General features: G+C 43.7%; 1 protein-coding gene across 6 annotated transcripts in view; it reads right to left on the reverse strand.

Annotated features, from left to right (window-relative positions):
- JADE1 (jade family PHD finger 1) overlaps positions 1 to 23,126 on the reverse strand; it is a 274,830-nt gene that overhangs the window by 18,524 nt on the left and 233,180 nt on the right. For 5 of the 6 annotated variants that reach the window (XM_075929965.1, XM_075929967.1, XM_075929968.1 and 2 more), the window contains 6 exons: positions 17,851 to 17,933; positions 17,662 to 17,736; positions 12,311 to 12,468; positions 7,789 to 7,976; positions 2,571 to 2,782; positions 575 to 742 (listed from right to left, as the gene is read on the reverse strand). In XM_075929965.1, the coding sequence (XP_075786080.1) occupies positions 575 to 742; positions 2,571 to 2,782; positions 7,789 to 7,976; positions 12,311 to 12,468; positions 17,662 to 17,736; positions 17,851 to 17,933 (884 nt within the window). The remainder of the gene's footprint in view (positions 1 to 574; positions 743 to 2,570; positions 2,783 to 7,788; positions 7,977 to 12,310; positions 12,469 to 17,661; positions 17,737 to 17,850; positions 17,934 to 23,126) is intronic. The other variant, XM_075929966.1, reaches the window with a different exon arrangement.

The following is a 23,126-nucleotide window of genomic DNA, read 5'->3' on the forward strand; positions in this document are numbered from 1 at the left end:
CTGGCGCCAGGGGGGCGTGGCCGTTTGCCCGCCGGGCGCCAGGGGGCGGGGACCGGGGGCGCCCCCCCATCCACGCGCCCGGGGGTGGGGCCCCACGTACCGCGCGCCCGGGGGCGGGGTCCCCCCATAGCTGCGTGCCCGGGGGCAGGGCCCCCTCTAAGGGCCGCGCGCCCGAGGCCGGCGCTCCTTTCCCCCCCCCCCCGCCGAGTGCCGCGCGCCCGAGGCCGGCGCTCCTGCTCCTCCCCCCCCGCCGAGTGCCGCGCGCCCGAGGCCGGCGCTCCCCCCGCCGCCTCCCGCCGAGTGCCGCGCGCCCGGCGCTCCCCCCGCAAGCACCCATGCGCCACGTGCCCGGGGCCAGGCCAGCCCCGAGCACCTGGCGGGCGCATTGAAATGCCCCCGCGGGCGCCATGGCGCCCGCGGGCACCGTGTTGGGGACCACTGGTCTAGACAGTATTTGGTCCTGCCATGGGGGTAGGGGACTGGACTTGATGACCTCTCAAGGTCCCTTCCAGTACTAGTATTCTATGATTGATCTCAATCTGAATATTGGTACCTCTGCTGGATTGACACCTACCTCTGGAATCCACAGAGCACAGCTAACATGGACCCACTTCGTCCCACTACGAGTTGGCTTCATAGCGCCGCCTTTCTTGGGACACAATAAACACTTTGGCTGAACACCAAGTGCACAGGTCCGGCATAGCCAACTGCCTTCTGGCACCTTTAAGATTCCATAACATGCCTGTACTCATGTTTAGAGAAGAGGGGAAGAAAGGGAAACAACAGCATGTTCCTGTTAATATGAACTGATTTACTTTTAGCCTTTTGCTAACCTCAGAGCCCTTTTATGGGACTACATGCTATAAAATATTAGCTTAACTTATTTAGCCACTTTTAGGATCATAAGGTACTTTTACAAATGTAGCAACTCCATATACAAATTATCCATACATACATACTTTTCCCACCACTGAAAGGGAGCCACCTCCAACCATGCAAAATAAGATTACACAACAGCTTAGGACAGGAAGTGAAGAATATATTATCCAACTTAAATAGAAACAGACATTTTAGATAGCTATGTGAGTGGTTAGATATCTGAGCTGGATGTTGGCCAGGACACTGGAACTATAAAGTCCCATGAGATCTTTAAGGACCACAAATGATAGAAACATGGTTTTCAATCTCATCTGAAAAATGAGATGATGAAATGAAAGATGCCCCCAAGGTATAGTTCAGTTCATACCAACAGTGTCAAGTGACATGTACTTAATGATTAACATCATGTCCTGCATTAGAGTGGCAATGTCTATGGAGACCTCCAATAGAATTATTGCCAATTCTGACCCTTTCTAGATTGTAAGATTTCATGTAATCACAGTTTAAAGTAGAGTGGCTATAGACAAATCAATGTGCCCATTTTAAACTCTGAGCACTTTGCAAGATATGCAGTGTTTGTACAGTGCCACACTCAAGAAACACATTTCCCTACCATACATGCACATATATTTATGTAACTTTAGCCCTAGAAACAAGAAAAAAAAATCCTTGTTAATCAAACATTACAGCTGCCCCACTGCTTAATGACAAAGCAAACATTTTAAGGGACAGAGAGAAAGCAGACCCACAGCAAGGTCTCTTCTGCAACAGGGAGCAGTCAAGGAAGTGGATGTGTTACAAACATATCTGTTCCTTCTTCCATGCAACTGAAGGCTTTTTTAATTTCCACAGAAAGACATGTTGTGCTTTTCTTGTTCCCAGAATAATCTAGTTGTTTAGGCACATCTCTAGTATGAGAGAAATGAAAGTTCAAATCCCTGGTCTGTTTCATTCAGAGCCATCCCAGGATAGAACAAAACCAGCTTTTAACAAGGAGCCTTCAATGGCATCAATTAACTACTGATAAATCCTTGCCAGTTCTTGTTGCATGAAGATCATCACTGTTCAGATTTCCTCTTTTTCTTCAAATTTATTGGTACTGAAAATATAGTGCCAAAAGAGGGACTTCAGTTCATCATGTGGCTTGTGTAAGGAAAGTGAGGGACCAAACCAAAACATTGCAGACCTCTCTATAGAACAAAGCCAACTGAGCCAAATTCATTGGGGATGCAGATTGTAGTGTCAGTGTAAACTAATGTAATGTACACATTCAGCAGCAAAAAAGGGTATGATTATAGCAGCAAAAGCAACCCATACAGGAGTATAAGATGCTGTTAAATAAAGCAACACCACCCCCATTTTTATCTTCTATCTTCTTACATCCTCCTATTAGTTGCTTTTCTTGCTACACTTCCACCTTTTTCCCCCCTCAGCATGTAACTTACTCAATTACTAATGTTTAACCTACACTGACATTACCTGTGAGTTTGTCCTGTTGGCCAATTTAACTACTGGGTAATTCAATAAAATCAGTGAGTTATACTAGACAGATATCTGGTCCATCTTTAAACCTATCTTTATAGTCATAGTAATAGATTCTAGATATTTCTGTAACCACCCATTGCCTGCTACTACCACAGAACATAAGCTGCCCAAATGGCCATTCTAACCTCTAGGACTGGATACCATACCTGGTGTACACAGATATTGCATTTGTCACAGAACACCATTTCATTGCCATCCTCCCCATCTGGGGACTGGCAAACATCGCAGACAACGTCCTCATCATACTCGATCCCAAGCCCTTCTTCAGTTTCAATAGCATGGTTCATACTGTCATAGCATCGCTGTTCAAATTCCTCCATGACTCTCTCCATTGTATACTCATCCAGCTCAGGCATTCCTGGGAAATTAATCCAACAATATGGATTATTTTAATGGTAACAATACCTGGACCCCCATCTCTTTCTATCAATGCATCAAAGGCTAAGCTTTTCCTCTTCGGCTGAACAATGAGCTCCAAATGACACACATACACCAAACCCCCCCTCCCCCCCCACCTCTCCAGTGTAGATGATTTATGGCTGTAGGGTTGCCAGGGCAAATGTTAGCGGGGACATGTAGAGTAGTTAAGTCAAATATGTAAAAAGTCCTAGATCTATGTTGGAACAATGAAAATTTACTAATTTCAATCAATATTTGAAATCCTCAAGAAAGTTTTCACAATCAAGTCCCACCTCTGTGTTGTCATGGTTGATCTCATTCTCCCTCTCATACAATACTATCTATGGTTGCTTGTTTTAACTTTGTGACCTCAATCATTTTAAGAATGGTGACTCTTTAGAGTGCAACAGAGTCAAAGAACTTCCAAGTGAGCAACAAACAATCCATCAAAATGATAATATAGTCTCATGCAAAATCCACCGGGTACATTCTCATACATTACAATCAGCAACCCAGATAAGACTATCATTTATTTGATGTCGTGCATTTTTCACAGTAACTAGCGCAATCAGGTCCTGATCCTGGCTAGGATCTACTGTAGGACCAACAAATAAATAATTATTCAAATACATGACAATGATGTCATCACTTAAATCACTGTAAAAATAAAAAAAATTGAACCTATAATATTAAATGTTCATTATGATACGGAAAACTCCTGCAGTAAACTCAGCAAGAAAAATAAATGAAATCCAGCTTTCTATCTGGATACAACTACCTGACAAAGTATCCCATTTCTCAACTTTTAATAGCGCTACACGAACTTCAGAATTGGTATTGAAGCAAACCCTAAACAAGCCTTTCACACAGTTACCTGTATATCTTAAAAAGTAGTACCACTCCTAAGCAAGCTCTCTCTCCTCCTTCAAAACCACTTACATCAGGCACTTTCAAACTGAGATACTTACAGAAATTTGCAATAAGGTACAGGCTTTGAGAAACAAAATCCTGTGGTTTTAATCCTGCTCCCAGTAATTACTTTGCTATCTGCAGTACATCATAGTAAACTTTTGACGTGTGTATTATGAGGGCATATCCTCTCCTTAACTCACAGGGCAAATAATTCAAGTCGCTTCTGAGGAATTCCTCAGGAAGATGGAGAAGGAATCCCTAGCTCTCACAAATCACAGAGCTGGAAAATAAACATTCTAACAGCTCTGCCAACGTAAAAGTAACACCTGTATCTTGGGGAAACGATCTGGAGAATCTGCAGAGCATACAGCTCTGCATATCTGTGGATATCTGCTTTATAACCTCTGGTATCCACAACCACTAGTGTGGATTTGGATATTTGCAGCTCATTTTGTGGATACAAGTTTTGTGTCTAGAACCTTGCAAATCTGCTTTATGTCCACTGGTCTCAGCATTTGCAGATGTGGATATGGATATCCAGGGATCATTTTTGCAGCTGTTGGTACCAATTTTGGAGCTGCACAGGACTCTATAGAGCAGTGAATACTCTGCTGCAGCCCAGCCCTCACTCATTGGGTCCCACAGCTGCAGGGAAGCCTCACAGGGAACATACAAAATTCTGCCCTTCCCTACCACTTTCCCAATATAAGAAAATGCAGTTTCTCCCTAATGGCAGAGAAGTGCTGTTCTGGATAGCAGGTGATGATGGACTGAAGGGTGATGAGTTAGTACAGTAGGGCTTCACTTTAATTTAATGGCTATAAATTTAGAAATGATAATGAGGGTATTTTGAAATAAAAAAGTTGTCTATGTTTATATCTGGTCTTTTGGAAAAAACACACATTTTAAGTATCAACAAGAGCACTGCAGAATGCATCATGGTCAACCTCTGGAATTCACAGCCACAGCTGGAGATTAACTAGTAATTGCTCATTTTAATGACTATTAACATATTTTTCTATGAACAATTTTGATAAAAGTAACTCAAATGTCACTGTTTCAGGCTTTGCATGAACTGCCTACTGGAGACAAGACAGAATTTTTTTCCCCACCGTTTACTGAGTAACTTCATTTGTAAAGGCGTATAGCAAAATACTGTGTGCTAGCGTATCAGCCACAAAAATCTACCATAAAAGAATGTTAAGGATGATAGTTAAGCTGACAAATCATGTCTATCCCTTGACTTATGTTGCTATAGCTCACAGGAGACCAACCTGAGTTTCACGAGTCTCATGGGCTATAACCGTGTTAGTCTGTAACTTTAAAAAAAAAAAAAAAAAGGGGCCTGTAGCACCTTAGAGACAAACAAAAAATATAGATAGTATCATGAGCTTTCGTGGGCACAAGCCACTTCTTCAGATGATAATAATGTTCTTTTAGGAAATATATATTGTATCTAAGGTGCTATAGGACTACTCATTTTTTAAGCTTTTTTTCCCCCCGAGTTTCACCAGTATAAATCAACTTCACTGAAGTTACAATGGTATAACCAAGAGCGGAGTCCCAGAATTTTTAAGGGAATCAGAAGAAGCTAGGAACAATGGGGCCCCAAATCACTAGAGTCAAAGGTCTCCCAACACAGGGAATTATTTTTCCCCATAATGGTCACCTAGCATGGTCACCCACAAGAGGGAATTTTCACTTTTATCTGTACTGAACTTTCTTCTCCCTCTGATCAGTTTGTACAATGAAATGAGCCTGCAAAGAATGCCTCTATGGTCACTGGATCTGCAGCTAGCTGCAACATGAACCCTATGCCGCCTCCTTCCTTCCCTTCAGAGATACACTACCATCACTTTCACATTTGTGCTGTAATTGATGTTGTGCTAACCTTTCCTGTTTCCCCTTTTCCTCCGGTGACGAGGGGAAAGAGAAAGCTAAATAGAATGCATGAGCAGGGCTCAACAAATTATGGAAAACCCTACTTGTCAAAAGGGACAAAAAAGGGACTTGCCACCCCCCCCCCCCCCAAAAGTGGTTTTTGTTAATGGCATAAATTCCTAAAAAGAATAAGAACAGTAATTATTAATACGTTCTTAATAAATATCACCCAAGTTATTAATAAATATCTTATAAACTTCTACCTTTTCCCTCTGCTGCCATGTCTCCTCCCCTTGCTCCATCAGCTCCCCTGGTGCCTGCTGCCTCCCAACCCCTCACCCTCCTCTGCTGTCCTGACTCCTGCCTTTCTCACTGCCCTCAGCCTTCCTGAGACCTACCCCCCTCCACCAGCCCTTCTCTCCCCCCTGTGCCCACTCCTCCAGTAGCCCCACTCTGATCAAGTGAGCTACCCCTCCTCATCCCCTCTCCTAACACCTCCCTCTACACACCTGCCCTCTCTCGCTGGTGAGGGGCTGGGGCCGTGGCAAGACTAGAGCCGGCGGGGCGGGGCCTGGCTCCGCCGCATGCCGCAGCCAGCTACCTGGGACATGCAGCCAGAGCTGAGCTGCTGTGGCCCTTTAAAATCGGCGGGGCCACATCACGCCAGCGTCCTGGCATCTGCCGGCGCTCCGCCTCCTTGCACCGCAGCTGCAAGCAGGTAGCCTGGCACTGAGAATCGCTGCGGTTCCCCCTCCCTGGCAGCGCTCTGCTCCTCCACCGGCTGGCGGATTAAATGGGGCTGCGCCGCCCGTAGTGTGGGCTTCGGCCAGCCCGTTACAATGGCCCACCGGGCCAGTCCACCCCTGCAATCGCCAGCTGGCAAAATCTACTCGCCACAGGCGAGCAGGCGAAAGTATTTGTCGAGCCCTGTGCATGAGTATCTCAGACTCTGCTCACTTTTAATGCTTGTTTAAATAAAGCTGAATATTTTAAACGCAACTTAAGACTAACATCATCCACCTTGTGTACGTAAATAGGCCTGATCTGAGATTTGCGTTGAGAACGTGAACAGGAGAACAGGTCAGAGTTGGTTGTTTTGTTTGTTCCAAGTGGGTTTTCTTCAGGATTTTTTTTTTCAAGTTTATGACCAACTGACCTTGGCTCGCCAGGTCCATACCTGTCTAGTCAACGGACAGTGTCCAGGTAAATGATAATACTGTAACCATAACCCAAATGAGGGAACTGCCACAGAGCAAAATTCAACAGTATTATATGTGCTCACCAAAATATCCAGAACCCTTCCACTTGGCACAAAATATAGTCTCAGTTATGTAAAATTATGGTCAAAATTTTCCACTGACTTAGATCCTGTGCAACCAGAGTAAAATTCACTGGATGCTTCCACTATTGGAACACACATCATAATAAAGAAGTGGTCTTGTTCTCTTCCCTTCTCCCACACACAACCCCTTCTTGAGGGGAGCCCTCAGCCCCACTAAGAGAAATCCCTTTTCCTTCTGGAAACTAAGGACACAGTAATAGAGTTGGGGACAGTTTCAAAAGGAATCACTGAACCAGTTCTTTGTGGTCTCAATCCCCAAACAGTCCCACTGGTTTGTTTTTGAAACTCACAAAGACCTCTCTTCAACACTGCTTGTGTCCAAATAGAAACAATAACTAGCTTTAAAGGGGCTGAGAGTTTTCTCATTTCATTTTATAGAGAAGGGATGCATGGGCAAGCAAGCAAAAAAGGATGGATGGATGGACAGATGACTTAAATCGTCTATTTTGATGTCATCGCCAAAGAAGTTAACAATGGCGAAAAGGCTCTTTGAGGGAATTCTTGTGGAGGGTAGAAGGGCCAAATTCTGATCTGGTATAAGAAACTGCAACGCTACAGACATTAATTGAGCTATGCACAGGTCTGATATTCACACCACATCTAGCCTATAGTGGCAATGCAATCCTTCACCTAAGGGTTTTGAGGCTAACAGTTTAAATGCTAGTGGTTTTTAAAAATAAAATCACAAAAAAACTACATTCCAATTTATATGATTCACATCATTTCTCTTCCTTTCCAGTTTTCTCACTCAAATTCTGCACACAACTGCCAGCCTACTTCAACATCATGTGTAATTTTATAGAGTTAAAAAGTCCACAGGCTTCTCTCACCCATGTCCTTAAATTCTTCATTGGCCAGCTCTAACCATGCTGCATCCACATCATTGAGGTCATAGCGACACACGCTATCTGCCAAAGTTCGAATGTCAACATATCCCAGCTCAGGAGGCTCAGAACCTGAGGAAAGGATGTACTTCCTGGGTCTTGTAAATGTAACTGCTTTTGTCTCAGACACAATCCTGAAGGAACAGTAAACACACATGTTACTCATACCAGGTTGTAAATCTCCTAGCACAGACTGGGAAATGTTCAATCCTGCTGTGTGATTAGTGCCTCGAGATTGCACTTATACCGTGGAACTAAAAATCCCCAGCAATCTTGTAGTATCAACATCCTGCACAGCTTAAGGATTGGTACATAAAACAGAAGAGAAGTCATTCAGGTAGTTATTAAGTGACCTACAATGCTACATAAAATAATTCACATTTTTTAAAATCCCAGTTGACTAAAAGAATTGCAGGTGGATTTGAGAGAAGATTACAAATCATCTCCCGCAGGAAGACATGGTACTTGCTACATTTAAATGGCACACTAAGCCACACACTGTCAAAATGATGATGGGTACTACGTACATGGGAATTAAATTAATAATAAGAGATATAAACCAGTGTTTCTCAACCCATGGTACGAGTACCCTTCGGGGTACTTGAGAGATGTCTGGGAGGTATGTCAACACAACTGAAATTTGGAGAAAACTGAATTTTTGTTTTAAGATTTACAGCGCTTTATTATTTTGTACTGTTTACACCCAAAAATTTAATTGCCCTCCCAGCTACAATTAAGTTATTTAAACAAATGTGTTGCAATGGTAGAAAAAAACCTGTGTGTCTGAAAACTGTAGTTACTGGGGGAACTTTTTTTTTTTTTTTGAAAAGGGGGTACTTCATAAAAAAAGGTTGAGAAACACTGATATAAACCAACTTACTAAACATTGCAATTGGATACAATTCTCAAATTCAATACACAGACTAACAGTCTCTATTGTTTTTCCAGAAATTCTATTGTTTTTACACTAATTTGTATAGACTGCTATTTCTGTGACATTCTAAATGCCTTTCCACAAGGATACAATAATGACAATTCATAAAATTGTTCTTAATCATTCCTTCTGTCACTTACCTGCTCAGATCTAAGTCTAGCCTCTCATGGATTTGCATTTCCCCTGAAAAATCACTAAAGCTGCACTGAACCAGACTTCAGAACAAAATCCATTTACTGTTTTTAAATTCAGCTGCAGCTGTACTATGTCCTAATAGGTTTTTGGTGGGGCCAACCCAGTGTCAAACCAGACCTCATTAAAGCATATTTTGGTTGCAACCACATTTAAATTGCATAAGCACAACTGTTAAAAGTCAATTGTAAGGAATTTGGAGATAGAGCAAACACTTAAAACAGTGTAACTTGCTCTTTTTTAGTGGCCTGGATTACTGTGACTATACAGATCCAGCAACTAAAAAAAAAACGCAGTGCATAGGGACAGCAGTTGTCATTCCAGCTCAGAGAGATTGGAGTAGAAGCCATGGAGAGGCTGCACTGCTAACGGCTTGCTTTCAAGTGGCAGGTTCCATATGCCCTATCCACGTCAACATTCTGTGGATGGTTGCAAAGGAGGTTCCACAACCTCTCATTTATTATTTAAGTCTAAGCACTCTGAAATTCTGTTTGTATGAAATTCAGTTTGTATGAAACTTGTATCTGGATCAAGCCCAGGCAATGTGCCCAACCTCCAGCTGGGTTCTCAGGTCATGGAAGCCTCACTAATGCTAGTGTGAGGTTTACTGCAGTCATGCTCCATTGCCTCATGGTGTGGAGAATGATCTACTTCATGAGAAAGCATCATGGGGGAAGTAGGATGTCCTTCATTCTACTGTGGCCCAGCTGGCGCACAGTGTATGTTCTCTCATTTAAAAAGAAACCTTGATCCATCATCCTTATAGCAATTCTGGACACGTTTATCTATTCCAGCTTGATTGTTATAATGGCACAGCACAAGAACCAGAAGTGAACAGGCTAGAACAGGTAGTCTGGCTTTCAAATGCTCATTTTCCTAAGACCTTCAAAAGTCATTTTTAGATCTTCATGATGTAAAGTAGTAAAATAATAATTATTATTATATACCCAAAAATATTTAATTGAGTCACCATTATGAGCATGTGCTAGCAGTGAGTCACCTCATGGACTCTGGTCCCTGCTTGCCCCCACCCCTACTGTTTCTTATCCTGATTGGGTGCATTGGGGTAGTGCCTTTATCTTTATGTTTCCTCCTACAAACCACCTCGCTCACTTCTGGGCACTGTAATAAGAATTATTTCTCTGTGAAATGTATCGTATTTCCTCCTCCTCTACATCAACTGCAAGTGAATGTCCTTAGTTCACTTTACAGTCATGTTTCTCTCTTACTGCAATTATGCACAAAATCATTACAGCATTTTGGTGTCCACTATGGGGTGGATTAGTTAGCAATAATGACCATTTTGCTCCTTTCCACCAACCCGAACCAACCCTACAGTCTGTCCCCTACACATGTGAAGGGCAGCAAGAAGGGGAGAGAGAGGGTGATGCTTCCACAATCCTTGTAATGGGCAGAGTTGGAGAGAATCAAATTACTCCACTCCTCCATGTAAGAGGAGGAGGTGACAAAAGGTAGGGAAGGGCAGAGAGATCTTTACATGGTGTTAGTATTTTCTGTCTCTTGTGAGGATATACAGTATTTTGATCTGAAAAAAAATGGGGCATAGTCTTACACAGCAAGGAAATAAAATTCTGTAGCAAGACATTGCCATCCTCACAGAAAGGGAAAGAAGGGCAAATCTGGCACAGTGAAACAGCAGAAATTTTAAACTGCCCAAAATTAATTAGAATTATCCTAGAAGCCCAGCTGGGATTAAGTAGCAGTTCCTAGCCACTGTCAAGTCTTATTTCCTGGTATAAAAACTAAAGCGGGAGCTATCTTCTAGTCCCTATTTCATTTTTACAGCAGAAGGTGAACTTGCTAGTGAAACACAAGCCGAGTTCCTGAGGACTAGGAAAAGTGAAAAGAAACCCAAAGAGTCAGGAGAGTGGCACCTTAACATAAAACAGTGACCAAAAATAATAATTTAACAAATTCACTCAAAATAGCAGAAGAAGCATTTTCCCTACTATTTCTTAACAACACAGACACTTGCCACACCAACTCAATGGCCCAGTGTCCTGTCTCCAACAGTGGCCAGCATGTTAGTATAAAATCCAGTATAGATAATTATGCATTAACCCTACCCAGAGGGAAAGTTTATTCTTGATTCAAGTAGTTAGTGGTTAGCTCATGAAACATAAGAATTTATGACTCTTATAAAAATTTTATCCAAGCTAAAGTAATGGGATGTTCTTTTCATTCATATAAATAGGGTAAGAATTTCTGATCTTTTACTATCCATTATTTTTCTCAGTGGAAAGCCATATTACATAAACCTCCCCAAACCGTTGTGGACTTTTTTTTTTTTTAACATTAAAAAGCCAGACTCTAATTGCAATAAATCCTTCATTAATAAACTACTGGTGCAACTTTCTACATATTTACAGACATCTGGGCCAAGCTGGTCTTCAGCCTCATGGCTCACAACACACCCAAGGTATGACAAACAGACTGCTAATGCAGACTCCAACGTGGGCTATTGCAATAGGCAATGGTGAACAAGTTTGCATGGCTGCCTACTCCATAAGACACAGCTTTGACTAATAGATAAATGTATAGCCCATGACCAAAAATTTTGGGCTCAGAATGTATTCTCCTTAAAAAGAAGGGGGGGGGGAAGATATTTGACAGTTCTTGCTTTTCCACACACTATCTTCTCACAGACTTCAGCCAAGTAAGCTACTGAATGGTGAAAGCTCTTCTGGGTAAGGATATGAGAGAGAGAGAGAGAGAGAGAGAGAGAGTGTGAGTGTGTGAATTACACACACCATTTACATTCATTAATGAATTGTAATAAACTGAGTACAATGAAGTTACCTTACATAATAAAAAATGTTTGCAACAGGTCCCTGCTCAAAGGAGCATAGTGTCTCATTTGAAACATAATACAACATGTAAGTGTAAGAGAAAAAGATGAGTGTACTTAGTGACATATATGAGAGCTCACATTTATGTAGTTTAGCTATGTGTCCAGCTTGATGGCTCTGACCACTTGAGGGTTTTTAAATCTAATTGCAGTGTTATACAGCAATCATTTTAAGTTAAGTATACAGAAAAAGATCAGAAAACTTCATAAAACAAAAATTAAAACAAGCAGTGTTTTCCAAGGTCCATAATTTAAATTTGCCTCCTACCATTCATATTCAGCAATCTAAAAAGAAGTGGCCAGATCTTCAATAGTTCTGAACCCCCACAATGCTCATTGATTTCAATAGGAGGCAACCTCTGAAAATCAGGCCATTTTTAGATGCTTACATACGAATTTAGAGCCTATGGATCCAGATGTGTAACTGATGGCCTACGCATATATGTGTTTGTTTATATTTCTCCAAAGTATACCTGGCTACTGGTTCAGGGATGGCCCCTGGGCTAACTGGCACCTGAACTCCCTTTTCCCACTCCTGCCTCCAAGGGTCTGCCAGCACATAGTATTCATCAGGGTTAAGTTGGTAGGAGTCAGGTAGCTTCATGGCAGTGATCAAGTCCGTTCTGAACACCTGCAAAGAAACCAAGCAAGAGAAAGAACAGAGACACTGACATTTGATATTTACACTCTATGATTCACAGCTCCAGCGTAACCATGGAGCAGTGCATAACAAGGTCACTGTACCAACACAAAACAAACAGCCTATTACAGGACAGTCATTTAGCTTCACAGAGCAGAGAAAAGAGGACATTTATACAATGGCCGTAAGGCTGATAGCTTTATGACTCCTAATGTTCATACTGTGCAAGAAGCATATGCATGAGAGGTGACCCATACCTGTAACACACAAATTTTAATGAGAAATGCAGGTGCTCAAAGCCTCTCAGGATCAGGCACCAAAACTGTAGCATTACCTATCAATAACAGCAGACCCAATCCTGTTCCATGTGAGCACTGTACCAATACTCCCACTGACTTAAATAGGAGCAGGACTGAGCCCTGTGCTTTTCAAATAATTTCTCTGAACTAACCCAAATTAATTCTAAAAATTCTGTCGTAGAAATCAAGGTATGACTGTGGAGCAACTAGTTGCAATGGCAAATTATAAACAAGGCAGCTTGTCTTGAATTGTTTTTATTTTTAATTATGCTAAAGATCAACTAAAATGCGCTTTAGACTAGATCTCTTGAAGCACCTCCATGTTCAGCAGTAGTGTTCACTGTAACATGTACAAGTCCACTTTGCCTTTTCAATACATCAGCCTCTAAAACTGGCAGGACATCTGGTGAGTTTGGGGTTATAATAAGCCATAAACAAGCAGGGAAGCAATCTAGGAGGCAATAAAAATGGATTTACCCTTGTGAGGAGTATGCTGCTATGGCAGCTCCTTTCTGCCTAGTTTGCCACTGCCTCTCAGAAACTGAAGGGTGATATCACAGGTCTGAGAATAGCAAGATAGCACTTGCCTACACATCTTTCAGTGCTCCTTGCACTTCTTCTCCCCTAACCAAAAGTGCTACCTAATAATTAATATTTTACCCTTTTCATCTCAACAGCTCTTTCCCTACATTAACCAGCAAATGCCATATGCAAGGGAACAGAGGCGCAACAAGGGGTTTTTAAGCAACCAAGCAATGAAAACAAGAATGTAAACCAAGCCCTTTGCCAAACAGTGCAAAAAAATCAGCCCATTCAGCACCAGCCAGGAAAACCATGAGAAAAGTGCATAGCCAAACTCATCCGTTTATAGCCAGTATAGTCAGCAAAGCAGTTCCATAGTTATGAAACTTAAAGCAGATTTTAAGGAAGGCAAGATACTATTCCTAGAGTCTCCAAACATTGCTAATGATGCAAATTTACTTCACAGTTTTTACTCTAGTTCTGAATCCCTAATCCAACTTCCATATTGGCTGCTTTGTGTTTGTATCAGGCAACCGTTGGACGTGGCTGTGTACAAAGCACAAATCTGTAAGGTAAGTCCATCCACTGTGGTTACACAAATTATAAGGCTGCCTTCCCCGGGGATAGTGGCTTCTTTCATATGCCACTAAAATATTTCAAATTACAATAAGTCACGTATGAATTTTGTACATGTTTTAGAAAATCATTAGTCTGCTCATTAGGGAAAAAATCTCTACAATAAAATACCACTTAAAAAAAGCCTGGCCACATGTTATGTCCAAACACTTCTCCCCTCCCCCATTCTCTCATTTTTCTGCTATTCCCTGGATTTCTCACTGGGGAACATCCAAGTAGGAGTTATTTTCATTTTTCAAAACTGTTTACATCTACTGAGGACATTTTTTTGAATTTCAGTTACAAGTCTGCATTTCTGTAAGAATAAATCCTACTACAACTAAGTATTAATTTGCAAGTTTCTTGTGATAAAAGTTTCATGCTATAAAATATTTTTAATCAAAACTATCAGTCCTGTGAGACTGCAATCAAGAAATGAAACAAATAAACTTCCTTTCCCAGTAAACTAGTACAACCAGCCATAGGGTTTTGGACTAGGGATGTAAAATGCCGTTTAATTGGTTAACCGGTTAAGCATATTGTTTAATTGATTAAAGGAGGAATGGGCAGAGACTGCTCTGTCCCAGTCCCTGTTCTCCCTTCGCCCACCACTGAGCTGGAGCACCAGCCAGGCTATGCGAGTCCGTGGCAGGCGGGGAGCTGCTCCAGCCCTTACCAGTTAGCCAGTTAAACATTCACATTTGGACCTCCAGTGATTTGAGTACAAAACCAATATATTATGTTCTTCAGTCTCATACTTTGTGACTAGTTATTTGTGCTATAACATAAGAAGTGGGTAAAGGAATACTTGACCATCAAGAAAATCCATTCTAAGACTCGCTGCCTTGTGTCACTTATCCTTGCTGCTCTGCTAATTTCTGATGTGATCAATGTGCCTGGAGCCAAAAGAAGTTTACAAAATTATTATCTCTGAAGAACTGGCACACAATACTTCAGAGATAGGGGGCAAAATCCTGGCCTTGCCGAAGTCAATGAGAGTTCTGCCACTGATGTCAAATGATGCAAGGATTTCACCATGGGAATTTAGGGTACGTCTACACTACAACGTTAATTCGAACTAACTTAGTTCGTATTAGTTAATTCGAACTAAGCTAATGCGAATTAGCGCAGCTAGACTTAAAAACTAGTTCGAATTAGCGTTTTGCTAATTCGAACTAGCATTTCCACATTAAGTGGACCCTGAACCAGGCTTAAGGCTGGCCGGAAGCAGTGCCGGCAGGGCATCAGAGGAGGACTTAGAGTGTGGAGATGCTGTCTCAGGCTAGCCGAGGGCTGTGCTTAAAGGGTCCCGACCCCCACCCCGGACAGACAGTTCTCAGGGGTGTCCCGCTTGCAAAGCAGTCCTGGCTTGGATTGCCAGGAGTACCCACAATGGGCACATCACAGCACTCGGCCATCAGACCGACTGCACTTGCCGCAGGCTGCCATCTGGGGAGAGAGGGGTAATTGGGGGGCTGCAGGAGAGCTTCCACCCCCAGAAGCCCGCAGAGCCAGCCCAGTCCTCCCCATCGGGGGCGCGTACCCCATTCCTCCCTCACCTCCTTCCACTTACCCTTCCCTAGCCCCTCTTCTTGATGTACAAAATAAAGGACAATTGTGTTCAAAAATGGAATCTGTCTTTATTGAACAAAACTGGGGGAGACTGGGAAAAGGAGGTGGGAGAGGGGAAGAGAGAGGCTGGGAGAGGGGAGGGCAACTAAAATGATCAGGGGTTGGGAACAGGTCCCATATGAAGAGAGGCTAAAGAGACTGGGACTTTTCAGCTTAGAAAAGAGGAAACGGAAGGGGGACAGGATAGAGGTCTCTAAAAGCAGGAGTTGGGTGGAGAGGGTGCATACAGAAAAGTTCTTCATTAGTTCCCATAAAGAAGGACTAGAGGACATCAAAGGAAAGGAATGGGTAGCAGGCTTCAAACTAGTAACAGAAAGTTGTTCTTCACAAAGCAAAGAGTCAACCTGTGGAACTCCTTGCTGCAGGAGGCTGTGAAGGCTAGAACTAGAACAGAGTTTAAAGGGACGTGAGATCAAGTCATGGAGGTTGGGTCCATGGAGTGGTATTAGCCAGGGGGTAGGAGTGGTGTCCCTGCCCCAGGTTTGTGGAAGGCTGGAGAGGGATGGCACGAGACAAATGGCTTGGTCACTGTCTTCGGTCCATCCCCTCCAGGGTCCCTAGGGTTGGCCGCTGTCAGCAGACAGGCTACTGGGCTAGATGGACCTTTGGTCTGACCCAGGACGGCCATTGTAAGCTCAGGGCTCAGGGTCGGGGGTCTCAGTGGACCACCTTGATTTTCATGCACATCTGCTCCTGGGTGGCCAGGCTGGCAGCTCTCCTGCCCTAGCCGGCCACTTTCCTGTGCCTAGTGCGGAGGTCGTGGACAAGGTCCACGATGTCCACACTAGCCCAGGCGGGTGCCCGCCTCTTGCGGTCCCGGGCTAGCTCCCGGGAACCGCCAGCCTGGTCCCGGGAAAAGGGGGAGGGCTGGGGGGCATCGGGTGGGTGGCTCGATCCGTGCCAGGTGCAGGGTCTGCTGGCTGGGTGCTGGCAGGCTTGCACCTGGCACGGGCACCGTAGCCAGCCCGTGCCCCTTTAAGGAGTCCGGGGCCGGGAGGGGGGCAGACGAGTTTCCCTGCTGTTGACCAGAGTGGCCACCAGGGAAACCTGGGGAGGGCTAGCCTCCCATTAGTTTGAATTAAGGGGCTACACACCCCTTAATTCGAACTAGCTAGTTCGAACTAGGCTTAATCCTCGTAAAATGAGGTTTTCCTAGTTCGAACTAGCGGAGCGCTAGTGTAGCGCCTATTAAAGTTAGTTTGAACTAACATCCGTTAGTTCGAACTAACTTTGTAGTGTAGACATACCCTTAGTGAGTATCTCTTATCTGCTGGCACAATGGAATTAATATAGTATGCTGTTGAAGGCAGAAACAATTCAAGAAATAACAAACAGGAGCTTGGGGGGAAGTGTAAGAAAGACCTCTCAGACTGGGAAGAAAGACAAAAGGAGGAAACAACAGAATATTGGAAGGAGCCACAAGTGAGTATGTGTTCATTAGGAGAGAAAGAAACACCACAAAAATGGGACTAGGCCCAGACATACAAGATCAGGGATTGAGAAGTTATCTCTGGTTATTTACTTGATGGTCAAGTGGCTCTCTAAGTTGTGTTTTTAATACACTGACCCAGTATACATAATTCCCCCATGAAAAATGGATTATCCCCTGGGACAAAAGAAGTACACTATCATCATGAAATCTGCCACTCTGGCTTTAAAATACTCTGACACAGAGAAGATGACTGAATCCAAGAAATTTCACCTTCTGAATCTAACACCTTGTTTTCAGCCACAATGGAGCCCGAGGTCTAATGATTTTCTCAGACCAGTTCAGGCAAGGGCATCTGCAAACTTTGAAGCAATGAGTTACATGCAATTTGTGCTTACAACTGACCCACCCAAGAAGTTAACATTGATTTATATTCCTTCCTTGATCTGAATTCCTGAAAGCGCTGAGTATGAAGCTTAAAAGAGACAGATGTCTCGTTTGACAAGTCTGTTAGCAAATAAAAATTATTAATTAAGGCCAAATAAAGACCATGAAACTGCTAAAAATAAACTTTTACTGTTCACCATAAATCAAGAACAAAGAACCCAAATCACTGAAAGAAAGAAAGTTTCAGAGCTATGTTGGGCTGGTGTCAAACTAGCCCAATATTCATGGCTAAAAACTAACTTGGTGCTGGCAGTGACTGTGGCAGCAGCTGAACTCCCTGATCTCCTGGCCAGAGGAAAGGTTGCTGGGTGCCAGCTGAGATGGAGCAGAAAAGGAAAGAAAATATCATTAGGAAGAAATCTATTCTTTAACAAGGCATGAGTGTGTTTTACTGGACAGAGCAAAATGCAAGTACAATTTCAGAAATACCTCAGAAGGTTTTCGGTCTTCAGATCTGGAGCATGAATTCCTCCGGTGTCGAGATCTGGAATGCTGGGACCAGGTGGACAAACCTATGGTATAAAAATGATCTACTGAAGAAAGTGCTTTCATCAAGCAGAAAGGGACTTTGCTCACAAAACTGGGCCAACTTGACTTTCACGATACTTCTCAAGTCAAGAAAGATTCATTCACAGTCTTATCACACACTTCAAAAAGAATGTTTCATAATGAACAAGCTTGTACAAAAATCTGCTGGCTCACTCTAGCATTCTATGATCACTTCCATGTCTTGTTTTTATTCTTTCGACTACATTCACTGACTTCACAAAAATGACCACTTTTATAGGCATCATTTTAGAAAAGCTGCAGCACAAAAGTTCTTTATTTGAGCAATATCAATCCAAACACAAATCGCTTCCTTGGGATTAACAAGTAGCTGCGAAGACAGGATAGCCTGAGATGAAATCTTTAATGATAATGTACTGGTATCCCAGCACATCAATGCAGAACATAATTTGTCCCTATGATTTCTCTTAGGACGGAGACCTTTTCAAGGTAAAACAGAAAGCTGTTCCACACTCAGGAGCCCTAACTCTATGGGTGTGTCTAGACTACAGGATTTTTTAAAAAAAAGTAACCTTTTTTTAAAAAAAAAAAACTTCACCTGCATCTAGACTGCTGCCGCGTTCTTTTGAAATTAAATTGAAAGAACGCGGCAGTTTTTTCGACCGCGGTAAACCTCATTTTACGAGGTTTTGAAAGTGCTCTTTCAAAACAAGGCATTCTTGAATGCAAACAAGACTTTTTTGAAAGAGAGCATCCAGAGTGCCTGGGTACTCTCTTTCAAAAAAGCGACTTGCTTTTTCGAAAGAAGTAGTTGCAGTGTAGATGCTCTGTTTCGAAAGAGGCTTGTAGTCTAGACGTAGCCTATATGATGATGTCTGTCTCCTGTCATTAGGAAATTACTGAGCACGGTCATAAGGTTTTTATATGTAAAAGTCTTCAGTCACTATACTCAAGACCAACTTCTTCTCCCATCCCCAGCATTCTTCAATACAGAGTGGATGCCTTTATCTGCTTTTAGGAAAATTATCCTAACTGATGTGGGGGGGAGGCGGGGGAGAGGAGATTCTGTTCTACTAGAAATGCTGTGCCAACCTGTGACCAAAACCTTCTTATGGTGAGCCTGTGCCAATCAATTTAATTTAATGATACTTTATTGACACAACAAAGTATGTAAATGTTACCCAAGTCAAAGTATATGACAATGGTGAAAGGACAAGAGGCTAGATCAGCATGATGGAGGAGGAAGGACTGGAAAAATGAAGCACAGTAGTTGACACAGAGGGTGTGATGAGGAGATCAAAGCATGCACATGAACAGAGGCAGCTCTGCAACAATTCCACAGCTCTGAGCCTTAATCATTAACAAAGCAGGGTTGGGATGATAGCCTTAGGGTTAATGCGCGCTTCACTGCTGTCTGGGCCAGCAAGTGCTGGGAGCAATGTATAGCATTCAGCTGCTGCCCATGTATTGCTCACATCACTCAACAGAAACATAAAGTGATTTACAAGTAGTGTGGCAATGAACACTGAATAAGAACAGGTCTGTAATCCTTCTACTGGGCACATACAATATTATTTTCAATGTAAAATTTCTTCACAAGACTGTCACTCAAAAGAGAGAACTGCTGGACAGAAGTATTCACTTAGTTATTCTTTTACTGCATTTGGCCTTCCCCTTTCTTCAGCCAGTAACACAATTGTAAATCTGGTTAAAATAATGCTCTGTTACAGATGGGCAAACAATGGATAGTACAGAGAATGTTCACAGTGGCATAAATTGAGTCAATATGTGTAGCAACTAGACGGAAATCTTATCCTTTATGATTGGTACTTAGTCCTGCCATGAGGACAGGGGACTGGAGTGATGATCTCTTGAGGTCCCTTCCTGTTCTAGTATTCTATGATAATCCCATCAGAAAATAGTGATATAAAGAGACACAATCCATGTAAAATGTAATAATGTTTATGCCTGCACCTCTTTATATGCCCTCTCTTGGGAGCACAGGCACTACTCTGCAAAAAGGTGGAAATGCAAATGTTGCTATTTATAATCTCCAGTCCAGAGAGCACAAGTGCTTGCGCTCAGTGGAGCACCTACACAGATATGTATATTTGAAGCTGTTGCAGGTACTTCCCCTGACCATGTTCTCCTTGCTGTTCTTGTAGTCTTTTGTCTTAGAATCACACCTCTGATACCTTTTGTGAAAAAGATTCACACAAAACAGAGGAAAGTAACAAACGATGATTCATTTACATACAGAAAGTTAATACAAAGCTTATGTAACACTTTACTCACCTTAAAAACCTATTTTGAGCCTGGAACTGAAATTTAAGTGATGAAATGGTCTTCTGCTGGACCTCAGCAAAAAGGAATTTCAACCTAATTGGCTATCTAAGATAAACAGCTAAACTAACCATAAAGAACTGACACATGCACAAAACAAATGAATGGGGGAAAAAACACACTACAGGCAGTCCCCGACTTACGTCGGATCCACACTTACAAACGGGGCTCTCTCGCCCCGGAGGTCGAGGTGGCGGATTGCTACCTGCGAGCTCCGGGGCGAGAAAGCCCCGTTCGTAAGCTGCTCTGGTGCCCCTGGTCTGCTGGAGACCGTCTCCAGCAGACCAGGGGCACCGGGACTGAAGCTGCAGCAGTGGCGGGTTCCCGCGCTTCTGAGGCTTTGCCAGAACAAAGCCTCAGAAGCGAGGGGAACCCGCCGCTGCTGCCGCTTCAGTCCGGGTGCCTGTGGTCTGCTGGGGACCGTCCCCAGCAGACCACAGGCACCGGGATTGGAGCCGCAGCCGTGGGGGGGTCCCACACCTCTGAGGCTTTGCCAGAGCAAAGCCTCAGAGGCGCGGCACCCCGCTGCCGCTGCGGCTCTGCTCCCCGTGTCCCTGGTCTGCAGGGGGGGGGTTGCGCGGCTAGTGTGCCCCTCCCCCAGCAGACCAGGCTTTTGTTTTGGACCCTGGAGTAGAGCAGCTGGGGTGCTGCCGATTGGTCCTGCAGCGCCGCTCTGGGCACTACTGGACCAACCCGGCAACACCCCAGCTGCTCTGCACCAGGTCCTGATTCAGCCGCTGCTGGTCAGTTTCAGCAGTGGCTGAATCAGGATGCCTGGGGCAGAGCAGCTGGGGTGCTGCTGGGTTGGTCCAGTAGCGCCGAGGAGCGGTGCTACTGGAGCAACCCAGCAGCACCCCAGCTGCTCTGCCCCAGGCGTCCCCAAGTCAGCCGCTGCTGAAACTGACCAGCGCTGACTACAGGAAGCCCGAGGCAGAGTTGCTCTGCCCCAGGCTTCCTGGAATCAGCGCTGATCAGTTTCAGCAGCAGCTGACTTGGGGAAGCTTGGGGTTCTTAAGTTGAATCTGTATGTAAGTCAGAACTGGCGGTCAGTTTCAGCAGCGGCTGAATCTGGACGCCAGTTCCGACTTACATACAGATTCAACTTAAGAACAAACCTACAGTCCCTATCTTGTACGTAACCCGGGGACTGCCTGTACACTATTTTTCTTTAGTCCCTTTCAGTTATAATATTTGGATGTTATTGTTAAAGATATAAGTAAAAATAATTCAGATAGAAGTATTTTTCCAAGTGGCCATGTTTCTTTAAGATACACAGCCGCACAAATATTTGCACCCAGTTGTCCAGATCTTGACATTTTTCCAACCTCAAAAATATTCATCTCTCATCCACTACAATCACAGCTATTGAAACAGTTCGCTAATTAGGTTGTTGCAGCAGCAATCTAACTGAATTGAGATGTCTAATCCGTATGTGGATATGACTGCTAGTTCCACTTACATACTGGGGGGGTTTTGGGGTGGGTAAGGGTGTTCAGGGTACTGAGAGAATGACCAACTCCACTAACAAGATGAAATATTCTGTAGCTTCTACCAAATAACAGCTACTAACTCTGGAAGATTGGTACAGTTGTTCCCAAGTGATGCACACATCTGGCAAAATTACATTAGCAACGTGATATACTTCTGGATGTTTAACTGTGTGCTTTAATTCAGCTATAGTGATAAGTTTACATCAATTGGAGGTTGACAGTAAGCAAGCATATGGCTTTTTCTAAACAAACTGCTAATGGATAGATTTTTCAGATTGTGTGTGTGTCCTTGGGAAAGCTACTGGAGGTGTGAAGCAGAAATAATCCTTGGTTTATCTTCTGTCTGCATTTGTTTATTAATTCCCCTTTGGTTAATTCAAAACATTTCTCAGCTCTCTTACTAGCAGCAACTACAAAACAAAGCAAAATCTTAAATGTAATTCTGTTAACATTAATAGTGCAGAACATTACAGCTAGGCCATTGGCCTGACCTCTTAGTGCTGCATGAAGAGTTAAATCCTATCATTTCCTAAATCTTAATACTATTTCCTAAGTTGCTTTTATATGCTTATGTTAATATAGAAACTTTACACAAGATTACCCATTCTGGGAGGAATAATTCAAATTAAACCACTTCAGAGTATATTAGTGGTTGATATTTTCTCAGACAGAATCTACAGGTTGAACCTCTGTAATCTGGGACTCCCTGGTCCGGCAACATCCATCAGTCTGGCAGGACCACAGGTGTTCCAGGACCAGAGAGTCCTGGTGGGGGGCTGGTGGCTGAGCTCCTCAATGCACCGCAACTGGGAAGCCAGGCACAACACAGTGGGGCTTCCCAGCACGGCCAGGAGCTCAGGGCTCTGCAGCGGAGCTACCTGCCCCATGGGGCCAGGAGCTCAGCACACCCCGTTGCGCAGGGAACTGTACTGCACAGCATAGCAGGGAAGGAGATGCGGGGGGCCAGTAGGCAGCAAGGCTGGTGGCCAGGGTGAGCCGGTCAGGAAACTAGCAGGGCTGGGGGGAACTGGTAGCAAGGGAGCCAGATATGACCTCCCGTGGTCCAGCTAAATCCCTCATCCAGGACCGGTCAGGTCCCAAGGGTGCAGGATCAGGGAGGTCCAACTTAGGGATGTTAAATATTGGTTAATTGAATAGTCGAGTAATCTCACGAATTCTAATCGGTTACTCAACTATTCTATAATCCTTGGGGGTGGGGCTGGCAGCCAGGGTGCTCTGGCTTCTCTCCCAAGGAGCCCCCTGCCACTCCGCACTGCTGCTTCTGTATCAGAGACAGCAGCACAGGGTGCCAGGCAGGAGCTGGTTCGCGAGGGGAGCCAGTTTAAAAACCAGCTCTCCTCACAG

The sequence above is a fragment of the Pelodiscus sinensis genome, chromosome 5 (assembly GCF_049634645.1).
Source record: "Pelodiscus sinensis isolate JC-2024 chromosome 5, ASM4963464v1, whole genome shotgun sequence".
Classification (NCBI taxonomy): domain Eukaryota; kingdom Metazoa; phylum Chordata; order Testudines; family Trionychidae; genus Pelodiscus; species Pelodiscus sinensis.